General features: G+C 42.9%; 1 protein-coding gene across 1 annotated transcript in view; it reads right to left on the minus strand.

The window, feature by feature from the left end:
• FOXK1 (forkhead box K1) overlaps positions 1-14,475 on the minus strand; it is a gene marked incomplete at its 5' end in the record, with an annotated part of 47,842 nt that overhangs the window by 20,363 nt on the left and 13,004 nt on the right. The window contains one exon of the mRNA XM_084270851.1: positions 782-979. Within this exon, the coding sequence (XP_084126977.1) occupies positions 782-979 (198 nt within the window). The remainder of the gene's footprint in view (positions 1-781; positions 980-14,475) is intronic.

The raw sequence follows: 14,475 nt of genomic DNA on the forward strand, positions 1-14,475 counted from the left end.
GGTGCACTCTTGCTACTCTCAGGTGTGGGTGTTTTTAAACTCTTAATACACCATCTTATACCATGTCTACTTTACTTCAAGTACCATAAAATTCATAAAGTAACAGCTTTAATGTTAAAAGATTACACTGCAAGTCTGAAACATCAACTCTTTGCCAAGAGAGAAAGCAAGAAAGAAAATATGCCAGACAGTAACTTCACATTCAGGTTATTTTTATTGTGCATTCACGACCCCGACCATTTACAAAACAGGATACTCTGACAGATGTACCTTCAGATTGTTACAGCCTCACAGTACACGGTCAGCATCCTACCCCCATTTCCTTCTACTCCCAGAAAACCACATGCCAGTGGCCACCCTTGTCCCTAACTTGAGAGAACACCAGTACCACCCAGCAACAACAGAGTATTATTGAGATAAAAATAAAGCAGACAGTCCTAACATAGAAAGTATTTGCCTTTCTTTTCTCTGTGTATATAGGTAGCTCTCAATAGCCATTTCTGATTCCACTGCCAAAGATAGGACTAAGTAACTCTGTAGTGTAAAACTACCATTCAAGTTCCCCCTGAACCCTTTTGAGCTCTTAAACCCCCTGTGCCTGACTTTCAGCCACCATAACACAGTTTTTTGCAGCCTTCCATCATTCTGAACATCAGCTATTTAACTAGTTATTTTTAACAGCATTTCATGCACCAAGGTATCAAACCAGGGCTGACAGACTGCCTTCAGAGAAAAAAAAATTGAGTTTACAAAAGTAAACTTTGGGTAGTTAGTGGCTTACCTGATAGTGCCTGTGGGGGATGGGAGGGGGCTGACCACGCTCCGGAGATCCTGCTCCGGGATGTGGATCTTCAGAGGGGATATTTGAGGGTAAAGTGGCCGAAGGGGAGGTGATGAGGCTTCTTCTTTTACTTCCTCTTTATGGTATAAAGATGTGAACTGGATCTTTATAACCGTGCTAGGGAATCGGAAAGTACATCTGCAAGGGAAAGAGAGGGAAAAGTCAGTTTCACACATGATACAAAATATATTCAAGTGGTTTTGGATTTGACTGGTGATTAGAAGTCCACTGACCATCTTTCTGCCCAGCATCCTGGGCAGAATTACTGATAAATTCATAACTTTGTGTAAAAGTATCAGTGTATCACATATCACCCAGTGATTAGATCCAACCCGAAGGTTTGGGTAAGCTTCCCCAAGGCCATTTATTCAGCCAATGACTAAGCCAGATACAGAACTCTAATGACAAGCTCTTGGGTTCCTGCTATATCTAGGACTAGGATTTATCTTTCATTAGCTCCTTGCACAAGATTCAGGAAGATACACATTACTAGAAAGTATCAAGCCACCAGCAGCATGAAGCAAGAGAACTGTGAAGTCCAGACAGAGCAACAAACAGCCTCCAGGTAAGAACAGACAGCACTATTTAAAGACTGCCCTCTACATATTGTATAACTAATACCCATTTATATCTCTGCACATGATGCTAAAGGATCGTCTAGCAGGTTTCAGATTAAAATACATTCATTTAGAAGTGCCTCCTTTAGACAACATGGGTTATAGCTAGCAGGGTCAGAACAGGGCCTCTGCAAGCCTATAGGGCCTCATTTCTTCTCTAAATAACACTTTCTGATTGTTATTTAGGAAAAAAAAAAATAATCACACATCTACAAGTGTAGCCTTTAGGGGGTGCTGGAAAATTCAAAAGGAAATAAGCACTGACATTTTCCATATTTGAGCAGAAAGCTTTCTAATTTATAGTGTCTACAACAGGCACTGGGCCATAAGAGTGAGTGTTCTGCAGTTCTTCTTATTGCACTTTAATTAGACAATAACATGCAATCAATACAAGCTTTCCAGGGATCATTTCACTGATACTAAGGTTAAAGCAGCAGGAAATAAAAACCAGGTTTCACCGTGGGAAAGGCCAGAGCACAGCAGAGTAATTGTACTGGCTTCCAGCATCTTGCCTATAGAAGGAAATGAAGGGAATCAGGCAGTGTTGTTCCAGCAAGTGTTGGTGTAGGCTGAACATAATTCTTTTAATCAGTGTGCTGTTGAATCTTGCCAGGTGACAGAACAAGGCGGCAGGCAAGTAAATCCATATTTGTGCCTGCTTTATCTTAATACTGCTATTGATAGAAATGCAGCAAGAACATCTTTTTACAGCTCCAAATGCACACACTCTTACTCGTGGTTCCTCCACACAAGCTAGTTCTGCTGTAAGCTAATGCTCAAAGACCTGTGGTGAAGAGTGCAGAACTACCATTCAGGCACAGGAAGTTCCTTCCCATCTCCCACCTCATCTCTCAAAGAGCTGGCTCAGCATTCAGCAGCTTGGACCCACAATGGCTGTGCTACATACAGCAGGAGTTTGCATTGCATTTAATTCACTTCAGAGGTCCTGCCACCTGCACTCATTAATGCATTAAGTAAGAGCATCATTGCCGGCAATGCAGACTAATTGTGTTTGCCTAACCCTTCTAAACACGGTTCCCTGCAGACTTCATACAAATGCACAATTCAAAACAGCAGTGTCCCTGCCTTGTAATGCCTGCCAACAGCAGGCACACAGCTTTCAGAGATGAACCTAAACAAGGCTGCTGAACCATTGCTCTGGATTTTAAGCTTTGGTATTACTACATGGATTTGCTTCTAGAAAAAGCAGAGACTATGTTAACTTGCAGGGAGCCTTAGTCTGTGTGATGCTCAACCTCAGTATAAGTAAAGCTTCATCATTTCTCAAGCTGAGTCTTCTTTCACAGCGTGATTGGATTGTCTGCTACAATGCCAGTGTTTTTCAATGCTTGAGTCAAGGACAAATCAGTCCTTGTTTAACAGTGTTCAGTCCAATCCCAACCTGCTGCTGATTTCATCAGGTCTGGCTGTGCAAAGCCCTGAGGTGGTTTTGCAGCAGTGCTGAGCCAGAAGATCCCCACTGCAGCTTTGTACCAGTAAGGATCTTTATCCCACTTGCCACTTAATTCTTCCTTTTCGGAAGGATCCAGATCCCAATCTCCTCCACATTACTGCTTCCAGGTAATGGTGCAACCATCTCCTCAACAACACTGTATTTACTGATCCTGCAACAATGTTAGATAAGAAGTCAATTCCTGCACCCAAAACACTGCAAGGCAGCCCCATCAGTCTGTGAGTACAAAACGTAACTCTTCCAAAGCCTGGAGTCTGAAACATGAAGTCTACCCTGGTAAACATGTGCTGAAAAGGCTGGTCTATCATTACTTTTCCAAAGCTATCCTGATCCAGCCACATGACTTACCCACAACCTCAGACTGGAAGGAGGGGAGATAAGAGGGGCTGGCCTGGCTACACAAGCAAACACCTTATTGGTTGCTGTGATTTCATTTTTAGAAAGACAGGCTTCCCAAGGCCCTGAAGCAGAACCCAGGATATACAACTAGCTTTCACACATTACACTAGCTAGTCATTATGTAAGGACCCAGTCCCAGAAAAATCAGGGAGTGGATCTCAGAGCTTTAGAAGGCTTCTGGAGCCTGGTCTGTGCTGGCTTCCAGTAGAAACACTGCCTGCAAACCCAAGGTGGGGGCAATTTATCCATAAAGTCTGTATGCTTTGAACTGCTGTAAAAACCTGGGACCCAAGAAAGGGAAATGCAATGCTAAATACAGTGTAAATTCCTGACGAACTCCTCCCTTCCCTCAGGGGTGAGAAGGTGCCTGGGATTAGCGTTATTGTTCCAGTCTCTATCACAACCACCTCAGCAATGCAAACAGCCTGAGACACTGCTCCAAATCAGCAGGCACACACTAATACTGGGGAATTGTGTCAGTGAGGAATCAGAAAAGCATGATTTCTGAGTCCTCTTGTCACAGAAAGCTCACTTTTCATTACACTGAGCCCGAATGCAGTTTTAATGAGCTTTTCTAATTGTTCCCTTAATTAACCTCTTTCCAACCAAAAGAGGATAAACTCAAATTATACCAGCTAGTCCTATTTAGGAGTGAGGCACATTAGTGTGGGATTTAAACATAAGAGAATTCTACTTCTACAGAAGACAAGCACGAAAAGACATGCCAGCCCAAGCTGAACTGAGCATGCATTCCCCTCAAGGTTACTGTCTATATTTCAAGTTAAACTGAGCTGTGCTATCTGATCCACGTTGCATGAATCCTATCAAAGATGCATAGCAATTACTACTACTGCTTAACATTTCCATCATGAGAAAAAGATCAATCAGAAAGTACAGATTAGACTCAACATAAAAAGCATAATGAAGCTAACTGGTATTTCCAAGGGTGCCCAAGAGGCAACTCTTAAGCACCTCTGAAATTTCCAGTTGATTACAGGGGGTAAATTAATGGGCTACAAAATCTCTTGGTCTTGTTACAGGCAGGAAGCAACCTGCTTCAGTCCCAGAACTGGTGAGTTTTACTCAATACCCTGCTCCAGGCAGAAGCATCCTGCAATCCACAGCCACATAAACATATGTGTATTGTATCCATACACAGTTATACTATGCTGCATACATCTCCATTCCTTGTGGGAAAGGTTTCCTATTTCTCTAGGATGCCTTGCTAGGCTGTGAGAATACAGAGCTTTTTTTAGTTTGTGTTAAAAGTGAAGACACAGAAGTCTCAACCTCTGTAAACTGCATATAAACAGTTCTTGTCTTACAAGATTGCAGGCAGGACAGTCAGATTAAAGGGACTGCTGGCTCCCTGCTGCATGCTTCAGGTCACAGGCTCCACAGCACCCGCTGAATGCATGCTATATATACATTGGAGACAAGGGGAGGAGGAGGACTGCACATGCCACACATGGTTACAGTGATACAAAGACGTTGCTAGAAATTTTTTGCTTTAAATAAGACAGATTTTCTGAAAGCTTCCTGGATAAGCTCCTCACACTGACAACAGAGCACCCATGCTATTAGGAACCCTTCATGTGGTGAACCAGTGACAGTGACCACAAGCATTTCATCTACGTAAGCTCTGAATGAATCAAGTGCTAGGGAGCACTAGATTTAAGTTAAACAGTCACCCCCAAAGCAGACTGCAGGAAAAATGGTTAGGTGAAAACCCCAAATGACTCCATATCCTGCATGGCTATAAAAAGCAGAGGTCCTCCCCCTCCTCAAAGTACCTTTTACTCACAGATGCAAAGGAAATGGAGATTCATTTCCCAAAACATAGTACCAAGTCCAGTAGAAGCTGTTAGAGTCACCAATTGCTTTGTTAAAGCACCCTGAGTACTGTTCAGCACTAAATTACTTTAGCTAAAATCTGCTGCATAAGGCCAAGAAAAGGCTATTTAAAGGCATTTGAAAAGGAGACAGAAAACTGCACTGGAATTTTCACACATTCACACTGTGGAAAAGCACAGTGACAAAATGGAGAAGACAAATAATGAAAAAAGTCAGAGTGAGACACATATCTAAATATATATACACACACACAAAAGTCTATATATAACACCTGGAATAATATTAATATATATAAACATAACAATGTCATATGTTATATATAGGTACCATTCCAGTTTATTATGCAAAAGGGAAAACCAGAAAAGACTGTTACACACGAGCTGACATCGAGTTTGTGTCATCTTTGTCTAGTTTATCTTGCCACAATTCACAAAATCCTGTTGTTCCTGAATGCTGCAGGTACAAATGCACCAGTAGCATCTGCTTGACAAGCAGTGTCGAGACGCAGGTTGAATGAGGAACATTTCATAAATACTTTGTTAAAAATAACACTTTTCAGAGTCTGAATCAGAACAGTAACAGTGTCACGGGGTTTTGTTCACAAAGCTTGGTTAGGCATGATTGTTTCCCTCTGCTGCAACTGCCACTTTTTTTTTTAAGCTTGCAGATACTGTTACCACCCCACTGACTCTCTCAGTATCTAAATCTTTCTCTCTGCCACATGATGCAAGGGGACAGTAGCCCAGCTCTTAAGGATGAGGCAGTTATCTCTGCAATCAGTTAATTCCTTGGATTCACCAAAGATGGACAGCCAGAGCTCTAATTACAGCAGTACATGTGATAAAACAGAACCGTGTCATTACTAGCTAAAGTCTGACCAAGGATGCCCAAAAAACCCCTTGTAGAACAAAACATCCCAAACAAGTCCCACAGAACAGCTGTTACTCTGTCCCCTGTAGTATCTCTGAAACCAATTTCTTTTTTGTGTCAATTACATATAATTCACCCAGAAGAATATGGTATTATTTCCATGCACAAAGTTCCAAAACCACGTTGGGTTTCTCAGCTCAAGTGAGAATTTGCCTTCAGTCATCTTTGTCAGGCTACTGCTACTACCAGTTGTTTCAGGGTACTTGACATGATTTTACTGGAGGGCAAGGTGGAGGCTTCACACCCTTTCAGTGAACAACATGTGAGAGAAATACTGAAGTTTCAGGCCACAATCAGTGCTTGGGTATGGTATGTAGCAGCTGTCACAGAAGTGCCCCAATTACCTCCTGTAACTAGTTTTCTTCGTTTTCTGTAATCAGCTAAAGAACCACATGCCTTCATTTATGAAAATCAAGTTCCCATCAAGTCATAAATCCACTCTCTATTCCCATCATACTTTGAAGCAGTCTGAAAGGAGGTGCCTTGGACAACATAAAAGACTCACTGGGAAAGTTTAGGCACCAGCACACCCGATATCAATTTGGTTAGAAACAGATAAGAGTTTGCTTCACTTAACTAAACATGTATCTAAGCCCTGAAGGTCTGCCCATGGAGAGATAACCAATCTGAGACAAAAACAACTACCTCAGACTCACATTTCTTCAAAAACTAGGCTCTGACAATTGCCATGACCAGTGCCAAACAGCTGAGCTGGGAACATTTGTTGACCAAGATTTGTTACTCTGTGATGCTGCACTCTGCCCTTCAAGACTTCAGCTTTTCTACAGCAAGCCTCTTCACTGCATTACCCAGCACAGAACACTTCAACTGCTAAATATTTAGAAGGGTCCCGTCCCCCCCATCCCCCCCCCCCCCAATTTCCCTAACTAAAATAGCCAAATCAATTTTCTCTGTCTTCACAAAAATAAAGCAGGCCCTTACTCCCCAGTGGGAATAACCGTCAGAAGTATTGTGCTCAAAATGATTATTTTGCTGGAACTACAGCTGTTTGAAGCAGCAAAGTGGGCAAAAAACATGAGTAACAAAAGCACCTTTCAATCACAAGTGAATTAAAATGAGTATTAGCTTGAATGAGTGTCATAAAACCATACAACAAGCTCTGAAAGCTGTCTGAGCTGTCACAGGAGATTAGGTACTAGTCACCCCTGCTTTATTATAAAATAATAATAAAATCATCCAACATTTCCTGTTCCACTCTCTATCCTAGAAATTTTTTGTCCCTAAATAACACTGTGTAAGTAACACCAATAAGAAACCAGTTATATCATCCACTTGGCTAGTGCTATCTGCATCCCAAATGAAAAAGTTAATTGCACTGAGACCAAGGAAAGAGTTCTGGAGGAAGGAAGACAAATACACGTTATTCTCCTAAGCCTGAATACACATTACAAAACAAGCATGCACCTATCACCATGGCAATTTAAGAGTCATTATAATTCTTTTCTTCACGCAACTCTTTAGGCTAGGGGACATGGGAAGCATAACTGCTGGGGTTTTAAGAGTCCTTCCTTCATTCTGGAGGGTACCACAGCCTTAGAGTAATGAGTTTTCTATTTCCTACTTCCCTTTCAATTGCTCTAACCAGCTTGAACGCAGAAATCTTATTGAAGGTGTATCCATGGAGTCCTTTGTCAGGCACCCATCAGAGAAATACCTGTAACATGATGGTCACTGAAATAATTCGTCGCATTCTTGGAGCTATTAGCAAAGGGTCTGCAAGTAAATGGTGAAGCCCAAAATGCACTTTTCTTCTTCTTGGCATCAATCAACTCAGTCTGAAGACAGGCAAGACAAGAACATTGCCAGACTGTGTCAGGACAAGGAAATAAACTGCAGAGCTCCCTGCAAAAATGCCTCTGGTATTATCCACGATTGTTTAATTAAAGGAAAAGCTATAAAGTCACTGTTAGTATTTTTAACATGACTAAAGGAAAACTAGTTTTGGAAAGTGCTGAGATTATCTACAAGTAAAGGATTAGAGCCATCTCTCTCACTGCTGAAAAGACAGAGCAACCCATTGAAATGCTTGGTCATAATTACTCTGCAAATCACAACGTGAGTTTAGATCATGAGGACTGGTTTCTAACCTCAGAAGTCACCTGCCTTCCATGCTTTGTATCACAATTTCATATACACTGTCATGCTTAACACTACAGATATACAAAGATGTATGTGTATCAGCTGGGAGAAGGGAGTGAGATGATGTAATGAGCTGTGCAGACACCAAGGCTGGGAAAGGGCAGCGGGAAGAGGTGGCCCAGGTGCTGGACAGAAAGATGCCCCTGCAGCCCCTGGAGAAACCCATGGGAAAGGCTGAGACCCCACCTGCAGCCTGTGGAGGGGCCAGATGGAGACATAAAGAAGATGCTGTGACCCTACATTAGGATAAGCCCCTGCCAGCACTCACAGCGATGAGGAGAATCAGAGACAGAGATGAGCGAGAGAGTTTTGTGCCAGAACAGGTTTGCTGGGGGAGGCTGGTGACCCCGTGGAGGACTGGGACTGAGAGACATTGGAGAAGTTCATGGAGGACTGTCTCCCACGGGCGAGACCCACAGTGCAGCAGGGGGAGGGTGTGGAATGAATGCCTCCCCCCCACCCCACCCCCCCACCCCCCAGCTGAGAAGGAAACCAACTTACAAGGGACTGACCGAGGCCCCCATCTCCCAGTCCCTGTCCCCCTGTGCAGCGAGTGGGGGGAAGAAGGGAGTGAGATGATGACTGGAGTGAACTCTGCTAAGAAGGGAGCGGGGTGAGGTTAGAGGTGTTTTAAGATCTGGAAGAGGAAAACAGCTCATGAAGAAGTAACTGAGAACCCCATTTTCCCCAGTCCCTGCTCCCTGTGCTGCGAGCAGGGGGAAGAAGGGTGCAAAATCCTGACTACAGTCTACTAAGAAGGGGAGTAACAGACTGACTTTGGTGCGCGTCTGGCCTCCAGCCAGAGCTAAACCACCACATGTACTGGGGTCACTGGCATTTACTGCTTCTTTGCTATCGTTCCTGTGCTAGAGCTAATGTAAACCTGGCTTTAGTTAAGGCAAACTCACATTTGAATTCCTCAAACCCAATTCAGAGGAATTAGTACCAACTAGCCTATATATCCAGATCACTGGAAGGATTTTCTTGCCTTCCCCTGAAACATGTAAGAGTTTGCTGGAAATCCTCCTCTTTCCATGGTTGCCCTGGACTTGCTGGGATGAGTAACTGGACAACTAAGTACAATTCTGCCACTCAAGTGAATGGCCCATTGGTGGCTTCTGCCTTAAAAAATAAATCTCCTCCCCCAAGATAAACCCTTTATGCCACTCAATCTCACACAGATTTATTTTAACACAACCTAAACCGGTTTCTCTGCTGTAAGCAGCATTTCCTTTGTGCCGCCCCCCCCTTTCCTTCCCCTCAGCCATTCCTTCTCAGTGCCACCCTTGTGCCAACAGTACCATCCAAACAACCGCTCAGCACATCAGATCAGCGAGCTGAAACAATCATTTCTTTTTCTGTTGGAGTAAGCTTAGGTAGATCAGTTCCTCGATCTCGCCTTCCATGGCAACACAACCACCAACACAGAGGAGGGAGAGCAGACAACTATCAAGGGGAAGGAAAAGAAGAGGTAACAGCAGACATGTCGCAGATTCATGAGAGATTATTAGAAAAACAGAGGATGTAACCACAGACTCAGATTTAAGCATCACATGATCCAAACACTGCCTTCTCCTTTCAGAAAATGAAATGCAATTCATTCATTTTGAGAAAAGCTCTAGTCCTTATCAGGCAAATCACATCAGCCACCATGCTGATGCTCTAAAGGCTGGAAATTTTCAAAAGTTCCTGAAACACAAAGGTCATGTTTTTTTTTTTTTATTCAGCTTAATTATTTCAAACCCAAAGTCACTCAGCTATATGCAAGAGGACCAAACAAAGACAGAAAATGTTTGCTGCGTTCCAACAAGTGCTTCACACATCCCTGTACCCATAGCAATTCTCCCATAGCAACCAGCAGGTCACATCTGCAGGAGCAGGTTTGTGGTCATCTGAGATGGACAGGCTGGCTCTGCATGCTGCAAAGTGCGTGCTCCTTAGTGCCTTCATGCTCCCAGAGTTCATTCACTGATTGCCCTTGAGAAAAGCAAGTGCAGTAAGATGGCTGAACAAGGACAATGCTTCAGAAAGTTAAAATTTCCCCTTTTTCTGTCACAGACAGGACCTTTTCCTTATGCCCCTTGCCACTGTTTTGCTGGAGCCATACACACTGTAAAGGCTTTTCCCCCTCAATGAGAAGGCACCACGGGTTGCACTGGGATTTCCTAACACTGCATATTAGCACACTTAAAACACGGTTTCCAACACAGCCAAACAAGATTTCAGATGGGCAAAGAGCATGTGCTGGCAAGTGTATCTATTTAAAACAAATACTACCAGCAGCATCAGGCAAAGCCACAACTTATGAATACCTAGGTCTCTTAAAAGCACCAAGTAAATTAGCTGTAATGAATGTTTCTATTGAGCTCAGTTGCACAGGGCTTCTCTTTATGCCATTTCATCAAGGTTCAAACACACCGAGAGACACTTCCGCGCACAGGCAGATTTTCAAATGGGTGTTTTAGCAAACTCCTTTGAAGACAGCAATGCTCACAAGAAACTTTGGGCAAACTCTGGGATTTCTCTCCCTGCCAGCACCATACGCACACAGACATACACAGAAGTCATTCTTGTTTCCTCAGTCCCTCCAGTTTCCACAGACATCTCACCTCGCTGCTGACTAGAAGCAAAGTCCCTGCCACGGCCAATCCAGGGGAAAGGCAGCAAGTGAAACTGAGCCAAGCAGGTGGCAGAGGGGAAAGAGTATAAACACCCCTAGGCTGATCAGGAAGGGTAAAAAGGAAAAGAGATACTAGAAGCCCAACCCAAAGAACATAATAATGCTGGTTTGGTTCACTTACATCATCTTTAAAAGTGTACAGGAGAAGATGAGTGCTCTTTTTTAGGCTCCAACTAGATACTGAAAGCAAAACCTTCCAGAGAGCGTGCACTATGGTACCATGCTGTAAAACTTCAACAGTCATTTTGTTCTACACATCTCCCCAACAATTTCTTATCTAGCAAGCCTTCTAATTGCTCTCACAGAGCAAACAGATAAATTGAACAACACTGCTGACAAACAGTGGCAGTTAATTTTTCATTCAAGTGAGGACATTCCAGGCTGTTTCATGCTGGAGAATTAGGAGTGAAGAATCAAGAGCTGTATTTTTATTTTCACATCCCTTGCATCTCTTTAATGATCTTCTGATTTTACTCTTTGAAAATTGAGACATGAAACAGTTTCACTTCCAGATTCCACAGGAGTGTGGGAAAGCAACAAACAACTCCTAAGATATTGTACCTGCCGTTTTTTCACTAATGAAATACCCCAACAAGGTCAGGGAATAAATTCAGAGTTATCAAAATAGCATCTCATAAAACAGCAGGAAGAATATCACTGAAACTGCTGAGAAGGGTGTTTGATTCATCTAACAGAGAGCCAGCAGGAATCGTAGGAGGTTTCCTCTGGAGCCACCACCCTGCCTGAGAAGTTGACATTATGGATTGGTCTTTTCCAGATTCTGCTATTCCCAGCTTTTCAGGATGGGTCTTACAGTAATCCTGCTCAGCACAGTAGCCAAAAACTATGAGAAGTTGCTCCAGTCTCCTACAGAAAGCTATCAGAGTGTCAACAGTCAGGAATGTGCAGTTTCAAAAATGACCCTCCTGAAAGTTTTCCAGCAAAAACCACTATAAGCCAGCCAGTAGTGTCTCTCCATTCACATAAATGCCTGCAAAAAAAAGCTGAAGGATATTACTTAATACCATCGTTATCACAACTCAATTACAAACTTAGTGGTCAATCCACACCTGACTGAAGATGAATTCATGTACCTATTTGAAACAGAGAACCCCAACTACAAACATTTGTGTTAAAATTAATCCAGAGGTATCCTGATAATTATTTTCAGGCAGATTATAGATACATAAAATGATCACAGAGTCCAAGCATTAGTATAACAGAAAGAATGTGATGAACTGGCTGTTATAACAAATGCCGTTACAGCAGATTTTTGGTACTTGGACCAGGGACTCTGTCACAGCCCACCACAAAGACCACCTTGTTAAATATGTGTGCTAAGAGAACATGGTAGTTACTTGGCACCCATCCACCAGGCACAGAGAAACAAAGAGGTGGTGCTATAATTGTACCTCACTTAGTTTCATGTTTCAAAACATTGGAGTCAGCTTCAAAATATGCCATTCACTCCAAACCAGGAGCACTGGGCACATGGCTCGCTATCAGAAGACAAATTCCTCTTCCCCTCCTGAGCACTCCTGTTCCTTTAAAAAACAAGCTGCAGCTCAGCAGCATGTAGGGCAGATTACATGGAGTGCAGCCAGTCTGAAGCACTGCAAGATCTACTCAAGTCTGCCAACGTGCTAAACATCTGAGCCCAGGTCTCACCTAGGCCCACAAAAATCAGATGAGATTTTACATCAACAGAAATTAATTTGCAGCAGTGACTTCTTTTCATCAACATTGGTTGGGCTTTTTCTTTGTCTGATTTTTTTATTGAAGTCTCCCAAGGGTGACTTCTGGCCCCACTGCTACCACACCATTAGAGAAGCTGCTCTGTTCCCCGGTGTGGTCTTTACTATAAACAACTTCATGCCTCTACACAAACTGTTACGATACAGTGAACTTTGTGTGTCATACAGTAAACCACTTCAACCAACGCCCCACTGCCAGTCACTTGAAGTCTACCTCATTTATGCTTCTCACTGGAGAAGAATTCTGCAGTTGCATTCCCAGGGATGTCTACAGCTGGCTGCCTGCTGAGAACATTTAGTAAGCTGTCCTTAAAGTCTAAAATTAACCATAAAGCTGCTGTTTATTTTGGAGCTTGTCAATAAGGAGGAATTAAATGTCAGAATGAGTGGCCTGACATCAAAAACTCGCTATGAAAGTTTGCCACCAAAGAAGTGGGCTGGCAGAAAGAGCAGACAATGCTTTTATTTAAATGAGGTTGGCTGCCAGCCCCAGAAAGTTTTGCTATCAGCACTGCAGATGCCTGATATCATCTGTAACACACAGCGAGCCTATTATGTTGTTTTGTTGCGTGAGTGGTTGTATACATAAAAATAGCGATAGTTAAGAGAACACACAACAGCCCCTATCACTGCTGCTCTAATCAGGTATTCTAGCCTGTAGAGGTCTAGATCCTATCTTAACCATTTCTTCACCAGCCAATAAATATTTGATCTTCAGAGAAAACGCAAATTATGTGCGACACCAGAGTGTGTGAGAGTGTGTGTGTGTATGCATCTCACTTGTATCGTCAAGTCTTTAACCACAAAAACCCCTTTCCACATTAGGCTGATCAATCTGCTTTTTTTTTTTTTAGATATATCATCAGCATTGCATTTTATTTGACTTTTCTAACACCTGAATATTATCAATATCTGTGACTTCAAAATAAACAAACAAAGCCCAACATGCTACATAGTCTCTTTCAAAAGGTAAATAACTAAGAGGGGCCAGGAAACATTTTAGCAAAGGTAGGTTTGTTTTGGCTTCAGTGGGGTTTTTTGTTTTAAACAAATTTCCCCTCTAACTCTGGTATTTCTGTAGTTTCATTTGAATTTGTTTTCCTTAAAGTGCTCATCTTCTCATCTTCCATTTTGAACCTCTCTGCCTTTCATATAACGCCACTGTCTTTTAAGGAGTGTCTGTCTTAAGAAAACAGCCCTGCTTAAAACTCCTGTAAGTCATAACCCTATTAACACATTTCAAAGCCTGATCTCTTCCTCAGAGATGCACCTCTCCCTCCTAGAGAAAAAGTGGTCCCCACTCAAGAGCCATGGGATTATACCAGGACAAGGCTCAAGAGGAAGGAACGCATCACCTACATCTACTCCCTTGCTTAAGCTTTTTCACTGTACCGTACAATGGCCAAGACACTGTGCTGACAGGTCCCCCAGTCCCTTGTCACCATGCTTCAACAAGCAGCCTGCCTGACACACCACAGCCCTTGCACAGACACGTGTACAACTTCAACAACATCACTATCGGCTGGAAGTAGACACAGATGACCAGCCAGCCACTCCCTCCTCCCAGCCTCCTTTATGTCAATAAATCTTAACCTGGCTGTTTGTGCAATGTTTAATCATAAACAGTTTTGAACGTGCTCCAGAATATAAACAAAGGTGAGTAGGAGAAAAACTGAGAGCCCGGTACCAAGAATCACTCGCTGCTTGCTGCTAAACCAGGTAACAGAGGGCAGAGAAATGGGGAACTGCCAAGGAACAGAGTACAA

The sequence above is a fragment of the Gallinula chloropus genome (genome assembly GCF_964237585.1).
Source record: "Gallinula chloropus genome assembly, chromosome: 15".
Taxonomy (NCBI): domain Eukaryota; kingdom Metazoa; phylum Chordata; class Aves; order Gruiformes; family Rallidae; genus Gallinula; species Gallinula chloropus.